Source organism: Maylandia zebra, unplaced genomic scaffold (genome assembly GCF_041146795.1).
Source record: "Maylandia zebra isolate NMK-2024a unplaced genomic scaffold, Mzebra_GT3a scaffold05, whole genome shotgun sequence".
Lineage (NCBI taxonomy): Eukaryota > Metazoa > Chordata > Actinopteri > Cichliformes > Cichlidae > Maylandia > Maylandia zebra.
The window spans coordinates 32,482-50,778 of record NW_027490035.1 but is presented as its reverse complement, the minus strand read 5'-3'; the positions used below and the strand labels follow the sequence as shown (position 1 = coordinate 50,778).

At 42.7% G+C, this 18,297-nt stretch overlaps 2 protein-coding genes across 9 annotated transcripts in view; one reads left to right on the top strand and one right to left on the bottom strand.

Annotated features, from left to right (window-relative positions):
* The window catches only part of LOC143415819 (uncharacterized), a 272,397-nt gene extending 270,296 nt beyond the window's left edge, over window positions 1-2,101 (top strand). For all 5 annotated transcript variants that reach the window (XM_076881230.1, XM_076881232.1, XM_076881228.1 and 2 more), the window contains exons 3-4: window positions 46-642; window positions 968-2,101. In XM_076881230.1, coding sequence (XP_076737345.1) covers window positions 46-642; window positions 968-1,540 — 1,170 coding nt within the window. In that variant the 3' untranslated portion in view covers window positions 1,541-2,101. The remainder of the gene's footprint in view (window positions 1-45; window positions 643-967) is intronic.
* A 6,390-nt stretch (window positions 2,102-8,491) lies between these two features.
* Window positions 8,492-18,056, bottom strand: LOC143415820 (uncharacterized). 4 transcript variants are annotated; one of them, XR_013096256.1, is made up of 4 exons: window positions 17,936-18,046; window positions 15,868-15,973; window positions 10,141-10,737; window positions 8,492-9,812 (listed from the first exon to the last, which is right to left on the bottom strand). XR_013096256.1 is itself a non-coding variant. In XM_076881235.1 (4 exons), exons 2-4 carry the CDS (start codon window positions 15,883-15,885, stop codon window positions 9,255-9,257), a joined length of 1,176 nt encoding a protein of 391 aa, XP_076737350.1. In that variant the 5' UTR covers window positions 15,886-15,973; window positions 17,948-18,056; the 3' UTR covers window positions 8,492-9,254. The 4 variants fall into 4 exon arrangements, 3 of the variants coding, with proteins under 3 accessions (XP_076737350.1, XP_076737348.1, XP_076737349.1); XM_076881235.1 differs by having other exon boundaries at window positions 8,492-9,815; window positions 17,948-18,056; XM_076881233.1 differs by having other exon boundaries at window positions 8,492-9,815.
* Between the last annotated feature and the right edge of the window lie 241 nt (window positions 18,057-18,297).

Here is an 18,297-nt window from a genome sequence, read left to right as displayed (position 1 = left end):
ACTGCATTTCACTCACTGCCTCTGTTTGTATCTCTGTCACTGCAGGACCAACATGGAGCGAGAAGTCAGCGCTCTCAGGAGGCCGACAAACCTCACAGAAGAAAGAGAGAGAAAAAACACACCTGTGACGAGTGTGGGATGGGTTTTATTTCCAAGTGTCATCTAAAACAGCATCAGGTCATCCACACTGGAGAGAGACCGTTCAGCTGTGACTTGTGTGGAAAGTCTTTTACCTGGAAGGAATCCCTAAAAACACACCAACTCATCCACAGTGGAGTTAAAGCGTACAGCTGTGATCAGTGTGGCAGAGCTTTTACTCGCAGTAGCAGCTTACAGGATCATCTAGTTACCCACTCTGGAATTAAGGCATACAGCTGTGACATCTGTGGAAAAACTTTCAGCCGGAAAGGGAACCGAAATATACACCTACGCATTCACACCAGAGAAGATGTGTACTGCTGTGAACAGTGTGGCAAATACTTTGCTACAGACACACAGTTAAAACAACACATGTTTACCCACACTGAGGGACGACCTTATAAATGTGACCTGTGTGAGAAGACTTTTAAATCTCCACGTTACCTGAGAGAACACCAACAGATCCACACCAGAAAGAGACTCTACAAGTGCAGTTACTGTGAGGTATGTATTTATATTGTTATCTTGTCATTTTAGCCTGACTGTTTGGAACAACTCTGCTCATTAAACTGTGTTAGCATGTTAGCAATTCTACTGCATGGAAAAGCAGCTCTGAGTGATTATTCAGATTTTCATGTCAGTTATGATTTTAGTATTACTGTAGTATTATGGTGGTAGTATTGTAGTTATTGCAGCCCAGTAAACTGAGTGTGTTAACTGAAACAGTAAAATGTAATTGGACGTCTGCAGAGATGCTCTTTATTTCAGGCGACGTTCAGGATAAAAATGTTGAAGGACTGACTTACACTGTCTTTGTGTCTTTGTTTAGAAGCAGAGCGACACAGATGGATCTAGTTCTCAACCCTGTCATCAATGTGGTGGTGGGAAAGACTTTCGTTGTGACCTTTGTGGAAAAACCTTCAGTTGGCAAAAGAACCTAAAAAAACATCAACGTAGACACACTGGAGACAAACTGAAATACTGCAAAGAATGTGGGAGAAGCTTCACCACACCAAGTGAGTTAAAAAAACATGAACTGATTCACAGTGGGGTTAAAAAGCACCTCTGTGATCAGTGTGGGTCATCCTTCACCACTGCAAGGGAGCTTAAATCACACAAACGAGTCCACACAGGAGAGAAACCATACAAGTGCAGACACTGTGACAAAAGCTTCTCAGATTCATGTAGTCGTAACAATCATGAACGTACACACATGGAAGGAAACTACAGCTGTGACCAGTGTGACAAGAGCTTCAGGAATCTCAGTTCATACTCCGAACACAAACGATCCCACGTTACTAATAAACTGTTTCACTGTTACCAATGTGCCAAAACATTCACCTCATTGTCTGCTCTGTGCAAACATCAGCGTGATCACTCAGGGCTGAAATCACTCCCATAACTGGATCACAGTGAATCTGAAGAGACAGAAAGATCCTCTGGTTTCAGTGTCAGACTCAAAAAGCTTGAGATCAGGCTCCACAGAGTTCAGATAGAATCATTTAAACTTGTGTTGAACTGAACTGGTTGCTGGGCTGAACTTCTACATAATACAGATTTACATGGGATCTTATTTTCTGTTGTTTTACTGAGTCAGTTTTGTCCTTTTTTCTCTGTCCTGGTTTTGCTCGTCTGTAAATAATTGAAACTCAGTCCAATAGTTCATTGTTTTCCAGCAAAACGTTTTGGAAACTCATGTTTAACCTTTAAACTCTGACATGTTTTAGCACACAAGGCTTCATCGGGGAGTTCACTCATGATTGGACCATGAGAATAAAGGTTTTTAGTTCTTTCAAAGAGAGTCTTGGAGGTGTTTGATGTTTGTTTTTTCTGAAACCACCTGAAAGAAAAACTATTTTTCTTCCTTTATGTAGTGTGGAAGTTTTTAATGTTTCTTTCATCTGTGATGTTCTTGAATGTGTTGACATGAAGATGGTACAAATAAACTGTCCTTTTAGCTTCAGCTCCTAATTTATTCATTATTTATGGCTGTAGCACAGCAGCAGTTTCTTGATTAACACATGGAGGGCTCGGGATCTGATGGTAAATAATGTTTTGTGTCCTTGTACACATCATACAGCTCAGCTGTTCCACAGATGTCAGGTTTACACAGTGGGATGGTTTGTAAGAACGCAGCTCTCCTGTGGATAAATCCTTACTCTTAGCCTCAGGACCTCACACAGTCCCAGCATGTTTGGTCAGAAGATTTATCCCTTATATCAAAACTTCACAGAGTCTCCTTTGCTGTGCTGTTTTCACAAAGAAACGTAAACTGAAGACCTGAACTTACAATGTTTTAATTAGTTTAGCAGATTCAGTGTCTCCATGATCAAATCTGCTGTTTTTGTGCTGCTGTTGGTAGAAAGCCGTTTAATACTGAAATGAACTGGCTGCATGCATCTCTGAATGTAAATTGGTGCACTATTAATAGATCACTCTGGAACAGTGTCATCACCCTAATTTTCCCACTTAGTAAATCTCACTCATGGCCAAGAAATTGAAATAAATCTTGTTTCCCTGCTGGATAGTGATCCACTGTAACTCTGCTCCTCCTTCCTGTTTAGGATTTCTGTGGCTGAAGTAAAATTCCCTCCATCCATCACTTATCCCAGCTAACCCAAAGTAAAATAAAGTTTTGCTCATCTTAAAAAAGCATTACAATAATGGGCATTACCAATGCAAACTGAATGATACAGAAGATGAAAGAATAGAGTTTGATCAGTTAATAAAGCTCATGATCTTGATTCATTGTGGCTGCTACACAGATACTTCTGGGTCACTTCTCTCAGTTAGGAGCTTTCCTACTACTTTTCACACCTACGGTCAATTTCAAATCATCAGTTAACCTAACCCTATGCATGTTTTTGGACTGTGAGAAGCCACCAGAGTACCAGAGAGAACATAAGCAGACATGGGAAGACTCCAGACAGAAAGGCCCTAGACCAGATTCAAACACTGGATCTTCTTCGATGAGAATTTCCTGTTCTTCCACATCTCAAAGGTTCGTGTTGTGCAGCCTCAGCAGAAGAAGAAGGGTGAGATAAGAGAAGTGAGGAAATGCAGCGGTTACATTAATAAGAAAGATGAATCGGTCTTTCTGACTTCTCTAATTGTAACATGTAACATGAGTTGTACAGCCATAATTTATGGCTCAGTGTGGAGAGCACGTTTGCAGTCTGCTGGCAGTCTGGGGACGGCCCGTCTACCTGCCCAGAGCTCTGGTGTTGATGAAGCCAGTGTACAGCGTATGTGGTCCAGCTGGTCTGTGGGCCTCTCTCGCATGTGCTTTTGTTGGTCTGTCAGCCGCACAGAAGAGTAAAGTTATAACAAACACAGAGCTGAAGTGAAACTAAGTGTTAAAAACAATGAATTGTGTCCTCTGCAAAAAAAAGTTCTTACTTTTTTTAAGAACAGGGTGCACTACCGCATGTTTAAAAGCAGTTGGGACACAGCCCACTAACAATGATAAATTCATTAAAAATAAGATGCAAGGCCCAATTTCCTCAAAACTTTCCTTGATAATTCAGGATGAAAGGATATCATGCACAGAATTTGAGTTTCTCAATTGTTCAATTATTCCCTTAAGAGTGAAGACTTAAGACTGAATTAAAAATTTTGAATAACATTCGGGGCTGTTAGCTATTAGTCTCAATAATATCTGATAGGAAAGCTGCTTTAGCTGCCTTTATGGAGTTCTGGTATAGAAGGCGGCTCCTACAAAGAATGCCATAGGATATCTGAAGCCTGTCTTTTTTTCCACCTCCTTTCAGATTGACGGCAGACACGACGTAAAGCTCATATAGTGTCATTTAGTCATGGTTGATGAGAAGTTCTGGGACGTTTCATCTTTATAGGGGCCACAGTATCTAAGATGGAACAACAGGTGGATAACATAGCGTTGGCATAATCATCAACCAAGGGAGGTGTGTAACAGTTAGTATCAGTGAAATCTGGATCAAAAAAGGCAAAGTTCAAAAAGGCTGTAATGAAGTTAGCCACAGTCTCAGAGTTAATGATACGTACAGGGCGATGACAGCCTTTAGAATTTAAATCAATTGCACATAGCTCAACATCAAACACGAGCAAAAAATGGTCAGAAATACCAGCATTATCAACGTCCATAGTACAAATATCCAAAGCATATGAGAGGACCAAATCCAAGGTATGGCCTTTAAGATGAGTAGGTTCCCTGACCCACTGTGTAAGGTTAAAAGACTCAGTTAGGGCAAGAAAATCTTTGGCTAGGGGGTCATCAGCACAACAAATATGTATGTTAAAATATCCAGTAATAAGAGCTTGGTCATAACTTAATAAAAATGAACCTAAGAAGTCAGCAAATTCACAAAATAAAAGACCTATTATATTTAGGTGGTCGATAAATCACAGCACATAGAATCGTTGGGGGTCCGGCAAGCTCCAATAGTTGAGCCTCAAAACTACAATAGGTAGGAGAGGGCAGTTGCCGAACTTTAAGTTTGTTTTTAAAAACAGAGGCAACGCCTCCACCTCTTCCCGAGGGTCTCGGTGAACTAAAGAATACACAGTCCGGGGGAAGTAGCTCTGAAAAGGAAAAGGACTCACCAGGACGAATCCAAGTTTCAGTCAATAACAGAGCATCAAGCCAAGAGTTGAGGAAGAGGCCATTTAAGATGAAGGTTTTATTCACCAGCGATCTTGCGTTTAATAGAACCATCCGAGAGATAGGCATCTTATCTCTGCTGGAAGCACGTCTTAGTTGGCTTAAATACCTGTGATGAACACCATCACTTGGGGAACCAATCCAAACACGAACAGGCAGAGTGACTACCGGAGAAACCGGACAGGCTTGTTTACCGACCGGACAGATCCAGCGATGGTTGAGCAGCCCAAAGGACAATGGATCCCGAGCGGATGGAAGTCGTATAATCCCCGCGGTGGTGAGGGAATTAGCTGCAGCTGATGTTTTAAGGTAAGCCTTAAAGTGAACCCGAAACCCACTCCGTTTGCCCCGCTTCCTGTCACGCTTCTTAGGCGGGGGGCAGAGAGGGGAACCGTATGAACCAGTGGAAGAGATGATACGTGGAAATGTAGTGTCTCCCAAGATCCAACCCAGCATATGGGGGGAAAACAAAGATTTAACAGAGTATCCCGGTCATAGGTGATTAATGCATAACCATCTGGGGGGCATAGTGCCAGAAAGATAGTAAATAATAAACAAATATCAAGGAAAAGAGCTCGACAACAGAGACGAGGACGGCCTGCCGTACAATGGCGCCATCTTACTCTATTATTATAATGATATTATAATGAAAACATCTGTGATACATTCACAGAGGACGAGGACACAAAGGGACGACACGCAGAGGCTGTATTAAAGTCTACCATCCAAATCTTTAGTCCTAAACAGGCAGTGGTTACAAACAGGAAGACAAGCAGTCCATTAAACAGTCTACAGGGTCAAACATACAGAGAATTCAAACAGCAATAAAAAACATAACTGGACACTGAAAAACTTCACAAAGTGATGTGTGAGGCACCAAAGGGAAGCAGCTGAGTATATTCAATGAATTATCTTCAAATACAAAAGACAGAAACTCCTAAAGCTGCCTCCACCAGTGTGTGAATGTGAGAGTGAATGAATAGTGGTATTGTAAAGCGCTTTGGGTGCCTTGAAAAGCGCTATATAAATCCAATCCATTATTATTATAAAGGCAGCATGAAAAATGAGCAGGATACACAAAGGTCAGAGATTACAAATTAAATCAGAAAATGACTTCAAACTTACTGAGAGCAAGGCCTCTGTTACAAATCTGTCTAATAGAAAAACATGCTGTACAGATACAATAAGGTAAGTGTTCATGGTCATTTAAAAACTGGCTCTACCTGAACCACTTAAATATTTTATGAAGTCACTGAGTCGACAATTTCTAAAGTTTGTTTTCTTAATTGCAGTTAGAGTGTGGCTGGTAAGGATGAAAACACATACAGAGCGTAAACTGTCTTTGTTAGTAACAAACGTCAGGAAAGAAAAGACAAAACACACAAACACTCATGATATTCATGAATAATTAGAAAGCATCTAAACATTCTGGTTGCGGATTTTTACAGTCTTATTTGCACTCGGTCATCTTCATAATCATCCTGTTCAATACATGACAGGGGAGGTTCTGAGGTGGGCGGGGCTCTCTGGTGATGTCAGCATGAAAGGCAGGACCAGCATCTGCCACATGTTGGTGAAGCATCACAGTACACTGGTGTGGGTTCCTTTCCAGATGTTGGACATTTGATACTTCAATGTTGAGGCGAACAAGAAGACACAGTGTTGGGTCTTCTTGGCAAAGGTCTCGAAAAGCATCTCGTCTCTCACTGACTGTGAGGACACCCGAAGATGGTACTACTTCCCACTTTTCTTGGTCTCTGGTCTTGGATCTCATGAACTTTTTGGCAACCCTCCAGACCCACGCCACGGTCCCAATCAGCCTTCTCAGGTTGCTGAATCGCCTTGCGTCGATTAGCTGTTGGGTTGCTACTCCTGCCAGTGGTCTTCTCGACTCTACGTGTGCTGAGTCCTGAGCTGCCTTGATGTGGATTCTGGTAAGGACCGCAACAAAAGTCTTTTTCTGTAGCTTTGTGACCTTTTCTCGAGCTTGGGCAGCGACTTCTCCGGTGGATTTCTTCAACCACTCATCTTCAGGAAGTTGGAGAAACTTTGGACCCGACTGCCACTCGGAGTCCTCGGTTAGGGCATTTGGATTGGCCCCTCTGGTGAGAATGTTTGCAATGTTTGCTGACCCGGGAATCCATCACCAATCTTGGACATCAGTGGATGTCCAAATGTCTGGATTTCACCAATGCGATTTGCGAAGAAGGTCTGGAAACCGTAGCTCTCACGCTGGATTGCACCCAAGACGGTCTGGCTGTCGACGAGGTGGTACCATTTTTTGACCTGGATTCTGCAGTGTCTCTGGAAGTAGATCTTCAGGCGGGCAGCAAAGACGGCGCCACACATCTCTGCTTTAACAGGATCGCCTTTGTGGTTGAGAGGTGTCAGTTTAGCTTTGGACTCTACTAGTCTCACACTATGGCTGCAGCTCCAGCAAAGGTACATCACTGCGCCATATGTATGTTCACTGCCATCAGAGAACGTGATGGGACTGGGCTCTGCACAGGGATCTGGTGGTCTGAAGCTTGTGAAGAACTTCTTAGTCATGCAGGACTCCTGTTCACTGCTAAACAGTTACAGCGTCACAGAAAGAACCTTGAGAGCAAACTGCTGCTGAAGCTTAACCATCACCTCACTGAGTGAAGAAATGGCACATTTTTGCTAAATATGCAGAAATAAATGCAACCCATACAATTTATGGTAAACTGAGCTTCCTTGTATGAACATGTGTTGAAGATGCCTCGTTTTAATATTTTCTCTGAAAACGTTTTGAAGATACTAAAATTTGTATATTTATTCATTTTTGTTTGTCTGATAGCATTTATTTATAAAATAAATCGGACATTTAAAACAGTTACTCACTGCTTGAGTAGTATTTTCACCAAATACTTTTTTACTCTTACTTGAGTAACTTTTTTGACAACTACTTTTCACTTTTACTTGAGTAATAATATTTTAAAGTAATGCTACTCTTACTTGAGTACATTTTTTTGGATACTCAACCCAACTCTGCATCCTGATCAATACATGACAGGGGAGGTCCTGAGGTAGGCGGGGCTCTCTGCCTTTCATGGTGACATCACCAGAGGACCTGTCACGGCCAGGAGGATCAGCAGGGTGCTGATAAGCTGTTTCTGCGTTTCTCTCGCTCTCGTGCGCGCTCTCTCATTCTGTCTCTCTCTTGCCGGGGTGGAACTCATTGCGGGTTCACGCCCTTGGCCCACGCCACTCAGAGGAACAAACGTCTGAGACTCATTAGTGTGCCAGCATTTAAGCCAGGGAGTGACTGCTGTTCTTTGATGGATCATTATGTATGATTCGTGTTAGTGCCGTCAAGTTACCTGCAAGCTTTCCCTCGTGTTCCTGAGCTTTGAACTAACAAATGTTTCCCTGTGGTGAGTGTCAGAGAGAGAGAGCCTGACCTTGTGCATGGATTGTTTGATGAGGAGCGAGTGTATTTTCCCTGGAGCCCTGTACCCCCACTTTTGTACATAGCACTATCTCTGCACCTTTTTATATACACCCGGTGAACCATGTAAATATATTCCTTGTGAGCTTCCTTAAACACTTCAAGTTGTAAGCTAATAATAGTTAAATAAGAGCAGATGCATGCTGGTGCAATAAACTATACGTTTTACGTCCAATGGATGCATGATCTTAGTCGATTAATTGCAAAGATAATCAGTGACTAATCGACTATCAAAATAATCCTATGTGGCAGTCCTAGTTCTTACAAACCATCCCACTGTGTAAACCTGACATCTGTGGAACAGCTGAGCTGTATGATGTGTACAAGGACACAAAACATTATTTACCATCAGATCCCGAGCCCTCCATGTGTTAATCAAGAAACTGCTGCTGTGCTACATCCATAAATGATGAATAATTTAGGAGCTAAAGCTAAAAGGACAGTTTATTTGTACCATCTTCATGTGAACACATTCAAGAACATCACAGATGAAAGAAACATCTGAGAAAACTTCTACACTACATAAAGCAAGAAAAATAGTTTTTCTTTCAGGTGGTTTCAGAAAAAACAGAAACATCAAACACCTCCAAGACTCTCTTTGAAAGAACTAAAAACCTTTATTCTCATGGTCCAATCATGAGTGAACTCCCCGATGAAGCCTTGTGTGCTAAAACATGTCAGAGTTTAAAAGGTTAAACATGAGTTTCCAAAACGTTTTGCTGGAGAACAATGAACTATTTGACTGAGTTTCAATTATTTACAGACGAGCAAAACCAGGACAGAGAAAAAAGGACAAAACTGACTCAGTAAAACAACAGAAAATAAGATCCCATGTAAATCTGTATTATGTAGAAGTTCAGCCCAGCAACCAGTTCAGTTCAACACAAGTTTAAATGATTCTATCTGAACTCTGTGGAGCCTGATCTCAAGCTTTTTGAGTCTGACACTGAAACCAGAGGATCTTTCTGTCTCTTCAGATTCACTGTGATCCAGTGATGGGAGTGATTACAGTCCTGAGTGATCACGCTGATGTTTGCACAGAGCAGACAATGAGGTGAATGTTTGGGCACATTGGTAACAGTGAAACAGTTTATTAGTAACGTGGGATCGTTTGTGTTCGGAGTATGAACTGAGATTCCTGAAGCTCTTGTCACACTGGTCACAGCTGTAGTTTCCTTCCATGTGTGTATGTTCATGCCTGTTACGATTACCTGAATGTGAGAAGCTTTTGTCACAGTGTCTGCACTTGTATGGTTTCTCTCCTGTGTGGACTCGTTTGTGTGATTTAAGCTTACATGCAGAGGTGAAGGATGACCCACACTGATCACAGAGGTGCTTTTTAACCCCACTGTGAATCAGTTCATGTTGTTTTAACTCAGTTGATGTGGTGAAGCTTCTCCCACATTCTTTGCAGTATTGCAGTTTGTCTCCAGTGTGTCTACGTTGATGTCTTTTTAGGTTCGGTTGCCAACTGAAAGTTTTTCCACAGAGGCCACAATGAAAGTCTTTCCCACCACCACAGTGATGACAGGGTTGAGAACTGGATCCATCTGTGTCGCTCTGCTTCTAAACAAAGACACAAAGACAGTGTAAGTCAGTCCTTCAACACTTTTATCCTGAACGTCGCCTGAAATAAAGAGCATCTCTGCAGACGTCCAATTACATTTGACTGTTTCAGTTAACACACTCAGTTTACTGGGCTGCAATAACTACAATACTACCACCATAATACTACAGTAATACTAAAATCATAACTGACATGAAAATCTGAATAATCACTCAGAGCTGCTTTTCCATGCAGTAGAATTGCTAACATGCTAACACAGTTTAATGAGCAGAGTTGTTCCAAACAGTCAGGCTAAAATGACAAGATAACAATATAAATACATACCTCACAGTAACTGCACTTGTAGAGTCTCTTTCTGGTGTGGATCTGTTGGTGTTCTCTCAGGTTACGTGGAGATTTAAAAGTCTTCTCACACAGGTCACATTTATAAGGTCGTCCCTCAGTGTGGGTAAACATGTGTTGTTTTAACTGTGTGTCTGTAGCAAACTCTTTGCCACACTGTTCACAGCAGTACACATCATGTCTGGTGTGAATGCGTAGGTGTATATTTCGGTTCCCTCTCCGGCTGAAAGTTTTTCCACAGATGTCACAGCTGTACGCCTTAATTCCAGAGTGGGTAACTAGATGATCCTGTAAGTGGCTACTGCGAGTAAAAGCTCTGCCACACTGATCACAGCTGTACGCTTTAACTCCACTGTGGATGAGTTGGTGTTGTTTTAGGTAACCCTTCGTGGAAAAAGACTTTCCACACAAGTCACAGCTGAACGGTCTCTCTCCAGTGTGGATGACCTGATGCTGTTTTAGATGACCCTTTAAAGTAAAATCCTTCCCACACTCGTCAGAGGTGCATGTTTTCTCTCCCTTTCTTCTGTGAGGTTTGTCGGCCTCCTGAGAGCGCTGACTTCTCGCTCCATGTTGGTCCTGCAGTGACAGAGATACAAACAGAGGCAGTGAGTGAAATGCAGTCGTGGAACAAACTCAACCTTCAAACTCCCTCCATTAACACTAGTTTTAAACCTGAAGGTGGAGTGTGGCACCAAACACCTTAAAGGTCTCTTATCCCCACCTGCTGGTAGTTCTAACACATTACATCCAACCTGCTGTTAAAAATAATTCATGACTGTTCAAACACTAAAATCATGCCCATCCCTCCTGATTGTACACAGATATATAAAAATGTATACATATATAAATATTTACCAGGTCTATACTTTTTTTTATTTCCTATTGTTGTTCCCTGATTTTTACATATACACATATATATACACATATATTAAAAAAAAAAAAGAAAGAAAAGAAAACACCCAGCACGCCCCTGCGGGCGGTTTATCCTTCAAGCTCGGGTCCTCTACCAGAGGCCTGGGAGCTTGAGGGTCCTGCGCAGTATCTTAGCTGTTCCCAGGACTGCGCTCTTCTGGACAGAGATTTCCGATGTTATTCCCGGGATCTGCTGGAGCCACTCGCCTAGCTTGGGAGTCACCGCACCTAGTGCTCCGATTACCACGGGGACCACCGTTACCTTCACCCTCCACATCCTCTCGAGCTCTTCTCTGAGCCCTTGGTATTTCTCCAGCTTCTCGTGTTCCTTCTTCCTGATATTGCTGTCATTCGGAACCGCTACATCGATCACTACGGCCGTCTTCTTCTGTTTGTCTACCACCACTATGTCCGGTTGGTTTGCCACCACCATTTTGTCCGTCTGTATCTGGAAGTCCCACAGGATCTTAGCTCGGTCATTCTCCACCACCCTTGGGGGCATCTCCCATTTTGACCTCGGGACTTCCAGGTTATACTCGGCACAGATGTTCCTGTACACTATGCCGGCCACTTGGTTATGGCGTTCCATGTATGCCTTGCCTGCTAGCATCTTGCACCCTGCTGTTATGTGCTGGATTGTCTCTGGGGCATCTTTACACAGCCTGCACCTGGGGTCTTGCCTGGTGTGATAGACCCCAGCCTCTATGGATCTTGTGCTCAGAGCTTGTTCTTGTGCTGCCATGATTAGTGCCTCTGTGCTGTCTTTCAGTCCAGCTTTGTCCAGCCACTGGTAGGATTTCTGGATATCAGCCACCTCCTCTATCTGCCGGTGGTACATACCGTGCAGGGCCCTGTCCTTCCATGATGGTTCCTCGTCTCCCTCCTCTTTCTTGGGTTTCTGCTGCCTGAGGTATTCACTGAGCACTCGGTCAGTTGGGGCCATCTTCCCAATGTATTCTTGGATGTTCCTTGTCTCATCCTGGACTGTGGTGCTGACACTCACCAGTCCCCGGCCCCCTTCCTTCCGCTTAGCGTACAGCCTCAGGGTGCTGGATTTGGGGTGAAACCCTCCATGCATGGTAAGGAGCTTTCTTGTCTTTATGTCAGTGGCTTCTATCTCCTCCTTTGGCCAGCCTATTACCCCAGCAGGGTACCTGATCACGGGCAGGGCGTACGTGTTGATGGCCCAGATCTTGTTCTTACCATTCAGCTGACTCCTCAGGACTTGCCTGACCCTCTGCAGGTACTTGGTGGTTGCAGCTTTTCTAGCGGCCTCTTCATGGTTCCCATTCGCCTGTGGGATCCCCAGGTACTTGTAACTGTCCTCTATGTCTGCAATGTTGCCTTCTGGTAGTTCAATCCCCTCAGTTCTGACTACCTTCCCTCTCTTTGTTACCACCCGACTACACTTCTCCAGTCCGAACGACATTCCAATGTAATTGCTGTATAGCCTGGTAGTGTGGATCAGTGAATCGATGTCTCGTTCACTCTTGGCATACAGCTTGATGTCATCCATGTACAGGAGGTGGCTGACAACTGCTCCGTTCCGTAGTCGGTATCCGTAGCCAGTCTTGTTAATGATCTCACTGAGGGGGTTCAGGCCTATGCAGAACAGCAGTGGGGACAGAGCATCTCCTTGGTAGATCCCGCACTTGATGGTGACTTGTGCTATGGGCTTGGAGTTGGCCTCTAGTGTTGTACGCCACATCCCCATTGAGTTCCTGATGAAGGCTCTTAGGGTCCCATTGATCTTGTACAATTCTAGGCATTCCAGTATCCAGCTGTGGGGCATTGAGTCATAGGCCTTCTTGTAATCAATCCAGGCAGTGCACAGGTTGGTCAGTATATATAAGGGGTGCAACGATACACAAAATTCACGGTTCGGTTCGATACTTTGGTGTCACGGTTCGATATTTTTTCGATACAAAAAAAATGTTCATGCCTTTTTAATTTGTCATTTATTAAAATTATAAATATATATTTTAACTCAAAAGTACAGTTTTTAAATTTAACCCTAACCCTTGTGCGCGTTTTTTATTTTGACAGCGAATGCGCACCTGCGGACCACTTATGTGCAGCCCTGGTTATTTAGCTCGTCATATTGCAGCCACAGAAATTCTTTTGTCCATGAAACCATAAAGCTGCACTTTCTTTTTGCCTTATAGTCTGATTTGTCATAACTTCTCCGTTTTGCGGTAAGCTTTTCTTTGGCTGTCAGTTCTTCACCCTGACCTGTCTTATTTGGCTCAGCAGAACTAAAATATATATCCTGCTGCTTTTACACACGCACTCACATAAGCTCAGTGATTCTCTGCGCGATCAACCTCTCACATGTTTAAGCTTGCTGCGGGAGATTTCACTTGTCATGTTTGCGTAGTAAGCTAAAGATTAATAAGACGATGTCAGAGGAATTGGTGCACAAATTATCATCACTCACAGATCAGTACTGTCGCTCTCTATACACAGTTCACGCGACTGCAAAGTGAAAGCAAAAAACGAGCGCAAATTCAAACGCGATTTCAATATGTCACATATTGACAGTGGCTCACCGATGCCAATGACATAATTACCCAGCTACATTTCTGAAAGAATGCAAAAGCATTGACATATATTTTTCCTTCCTACAATAGCCCGACGGGCAGGGAAGAGATAGATTTTGGTAGCCCGACTGAAAAAAAATCGCTAGCCCCAGGACGTCGGGCTAGCGATATTGCGAGCCCTGTATCTGATTGAGGAATCACTCATCTTTGGAAAAGAGAGTTTATTACAGAGAAATGGCTCTTTCCAAAATAAAAGCTATACTAACCGCTTCTTCTGGGCTATATTCTCAGCAGCATAAGGAGAATCATGTGCTAACAGCTGTCTAAATGACTCGGCTAAAGTTAGTAGCATGCTTGTTGTTTTGGTCTTTGCACTAGGATGATGTCGGCGTAAATGTGCAGTCATATTCGTTGTGTTCCCACTAGTGCTTTCAGGTTAATCTCGTTGAAATGACCTTAACGCCACAACACGGCAAATCTCCGTTAACGAGCTACCGCCGATCGCCCCATGCATGGGGCTAGACGGCCAACACGTTAACGAGCCAACTGCGCTAACACACTAGTTCCCACCCATGTAATTGAGCATTGCATGGCACATCCAACATACTGTTTTACTTTAGTCCATGACTCGCTTACCTTCAGGGTCATACGTCACATGAAAACCAAAATAATTCCAAACGCCAGATCTGAATGAGGTTCAATTTGCATGTTGCAAGGAGAGCTTAACTTCTGTCTCGCTAGCTTGCCCTGCGCTCTTCCTTCTGACATGCTGTCTGTGTTGAGCGCTCAGTGGATCTGCGCTCGACAGTGCAGCCTAGGCGGAGTAGTCGAACGCAGATTCACTGAGCGCTCAACACAGACAGCATCGTCAGAAGGAAAGTTGATAAAATAAATTACAAATTTTGTATTGTTCGATACATATGTGTACCGAACCGAAAGCACTGTATCGAACGGTTCAATATCGATACGAATATCGTTGCACCCCTAATATATATATATATTTTTTTTTTATTATTTTTAGATGTTTACAAGTATTTACGGCTCCCAGTGTTTCCTTTTCCTTAGAAACTGGGTCCAAATGGCTCTTTGGGTTTTAAAGGTTGTTGATGCTTGTGCTAGATGACAAATCTTCAGTATGTTACGCTTTCCGCCACCCAACACATCCCTATACCGTTTGGAATGAATCTACACATGTACGTTTACTGTAATCGTTTTGGAAAACACTATCTAACATGATTAAGGTGGTGCTTGTGTTAGGGATCAGGTTATGGTCATAGCTGGAATACACAGCTGGAACGTGTATTACTGCCGGCAGCGCCAATCTATTGCTTTCCATCCACAACCCGGTGCATATCATAGGAATACAGAAGGTTAACTTTTGCGTGCCTGAGGAACGCCTCGGGATGTGACAAATCGTCGGTATGTTACGCTGTCGAATGAGAACAAGGTCGACACACAGGACAGGAGAGGAAGAGGGGGGTTAGGTTTAAAGGTAAGGACTGCTCAGTGGGATTTGATTAATATACATGTCTGTACATGTGACATTGTTTTTTCAGGTTGTAAAACTTGTTGCAAAACAATCTGAGGCAGATTAACTGTGTTATTTAAAGACTGCATGAAGATCCTCTGCAGGTTAGTGCAGGATAAACAGGTTCGTTTGCTGAACTGTGATGGATTTAAAGTAAAGAACAGTGTGTGACTGTGGTGCTCATGTCACAGTTAGATTACATCAAGTGTAGCAGAGATTCATTTAAACTGAAGCTCATGATGCTGACATTCATTCACTGAGTTCCACCTTCATACCAACAGTATAGTGTCTAATATAAAGACAGTGTACTGTCAGTGTAGAGGATGGAAACCAGCCAGGACAGCTCATGAAACATCTGCTGACATCTGGTTGAATTCAGTTGTGTACATCCACAGAGAGCAGCAGGTCAGCTGATCACAGCCTGTACTTTAAGAAAATCTACTGGAGCTCTCAACAGAAATTATTGTGAGCTGTGATTCTTTTCCCCACGCTGAGCCACTACAGCTGATTTTAGGGTTCCCACCTGCTCAATCCCACTTTAACCTCCTCCCTGCTCATGTTCCTGTTTAGAGGCAAAGTCACCCTCTACAGTGTAGGCATTGTATTATTACATTATTAAAACATTACATTACATTAATATAGCACAAGGATCAATAAGTTTTGCGTAAAATATATATCAGTACTTCAGCTTTTAATGGAGTTTTAGTTATCACTAGTATCTGTCACCTTCTGTGTTGAGCTCATTGTTTCCTCTGTAGTGACTCAGCTGAGTCCAGATGGCTGAAAATGTTCCTCTGCTGCTCCGTCAGACTCTTCTCCTCCTGCTGATCAGCTGGGACACAAAACAGATCTTTGTTAGGCTCCACACTGCACTGAAGAGTCAAAGTGTCTCATATGGTCATCTGACAGCACAAAGAACAAACTTTAGCTTCCCCAAGAGGGCAACTTGTTTGAAACAAACACAAAAGGTTTAAGCACCAATACCAAATTTAGCAGTATGGCACAGCAGTACCAGGAGAGACTGAGGCCTGTTATTAGAATCAAATGCCCACAGGGTTCGTACGCCTTTTTCAGGGTCAAATTCAAGCACTTTCTAAGCACTTTCAAGGTCCCTTTTCAAGCTTTTCCAGCGAACCCTGTGCCCAGTGGGCAGACACAACTTTGCGCCAATAAGATTAAGGCAGCTGTGTTTTAATATAAATAAATGGATTTCATTATAGCACTTTTCCGCCAACATACGCTGTTTTCCTCTTTCTGGGGCAAAGTGGGCGATAAACAAAGAAATGCTCGGTATGTCCGATGGCCAGTCCAGCTGAATTGTACAATACTGATTAGTGATGTGTCGGTCGTGAACGAAATGGCTCTTAGAGCCGGTTCTTTGACATGAACGACGGGAGCCGGCTCCTTATCGCGAGCCGTGGTTTTTTATTTTTCTTTCTCTCACCCTCTCTCGCACTTTTTTTCCGCTTCACTCTGCACGCGAGCCTTGTGCTTTGCGCTGGGAAGAGGGGGGAGTGGCGTTAGTTACGCTTGCAGTAGCACAGGAACAGAGCGGGAGGGAGAGAGAGAGAAAGAGAGCCAGGGACAACAACGTCACATTAGAAAGGTATAGTAATCATCCACAACTATTTTCAGTTGCAGATGATAAAGGATTCAGAAAGTTTATTCATGCAGACCCATATGACAGAGAATGTGCATCTTCTTTTAGTTTTCATATTTTAAATTATATTTAATTGTGTTGTGGTTTGCAGTGTTTTGTGTTGTTTCACTTTAAATTTGTTTAAAAGGAAAAAGCTGAAAATTTAAATAGTTAAAAGTTGAAATGTGAATAGTTGGTTTTTGTATTATATGATTTATTTATCACATTTTATGTGGAGTGAATAAATAAAAGTATATTTACGGTGGCCCCTAGAGACAAAGCACGTACAAACACGTACGAACTCTGAAGGACGTACAAACTCCAAAACACGTAAAAACTCAGAAGCACATAAAAACTCTAAAACACGTACAAAAGACAACAGAAGTGCTCCAGAATGCTAGGCGCAGTGTTGAGCTTTTGTTACTTAGTGGCTACACAAGCCAGCAAGTACCAACGACCTGATTTGGTGTGTGGTAGTAACAGGTAAATGAACATTTTTTTTTAAATTATTTGAATATATATGAGTGCTTGTGTATAAATACACAAACAATACACATATGCTTTCAATTGTGTAATTTAAGTGATCTACTAGCTCTGTTTTGGAAGTTCAGTTAACACTAGAAATGTGTTTTAGAGTTTGTACATGTTTTGTCTCTAGGGGCCACCTCATATATTCATATATAAACATATATAAATAAAACCACTTTTTTTTTACATTAGTAATTCCTTTTGTGCATAATTTTATATTATTGTTAATAATAAATTAACTACAGCAACAAAACAACCTGAAGAGCCGGTTTGGAGCCGAAAGAGCCGGCTCTTTTTAGTGAGCCGAGCCGAAAGAGCCGGTTCTCTAAAAAGAGCCGGAAATCCAATCACTAATACTGATACTTGAGAGTGCGCGTGTGCGATGCAAGCACGTGTAGAGTGTGTGTTGAGCGCGTGATCAGTAGTGACAAAAACAATTCACAAAGCGTGACCATACTATACTCGTGGCTCACTTCTAATCTATTGTTTTGCACACTTATACACATACCCAGCTGTTTAGCTACACTCTAGAGCCTCGCCTTTAACGGTCTTCTCCCGCCCGCTCTCACAGAGAGGAGCAGAAAACTTCATAAAGCTCAAGACTGACTGAACTCAGATCAAACTTACCTTGGCACTTACTTTTAGATGGGAGAGGGAAAAACTGAGAAACAAACAGCAATGAAACGGGAACTCTGTGGCTTCTTCTTCGTCGTTGTCGTGTTCGTCGTCTTCTTCTTCTTTTTGGCGGTCAGCGCTTTAAGGTACATTATCACCACCTGCTGGACTGGATGGTCATCCATTGTCCACAGACCCTTGGAAGTTTCTGTTCAGATTAAAAATGGAATTCAAGGATCTCGTGACTTGGGTTTGTGGCTTTCACTGTTTACTCTTTAATTTTCTGCCACGTGTAGCAAACCCCACAGCTCAAATCAATGAAGAATTTAGTATTTTTAAGATGTTCTTCGCAGCATTGCTGCAAACAACATACA

Coding starts and splice junctions, on each gene's coding strand:
- LOC143415820 (XM_076881235.1), bottom strand. Junction 9,816..10,140: donor ACAAGTGCAGTTACTGTGAG/GTATGTATTTAT, acceptor GTCTTTGTTTAG/AAGCAGAGCGACACAGATGG.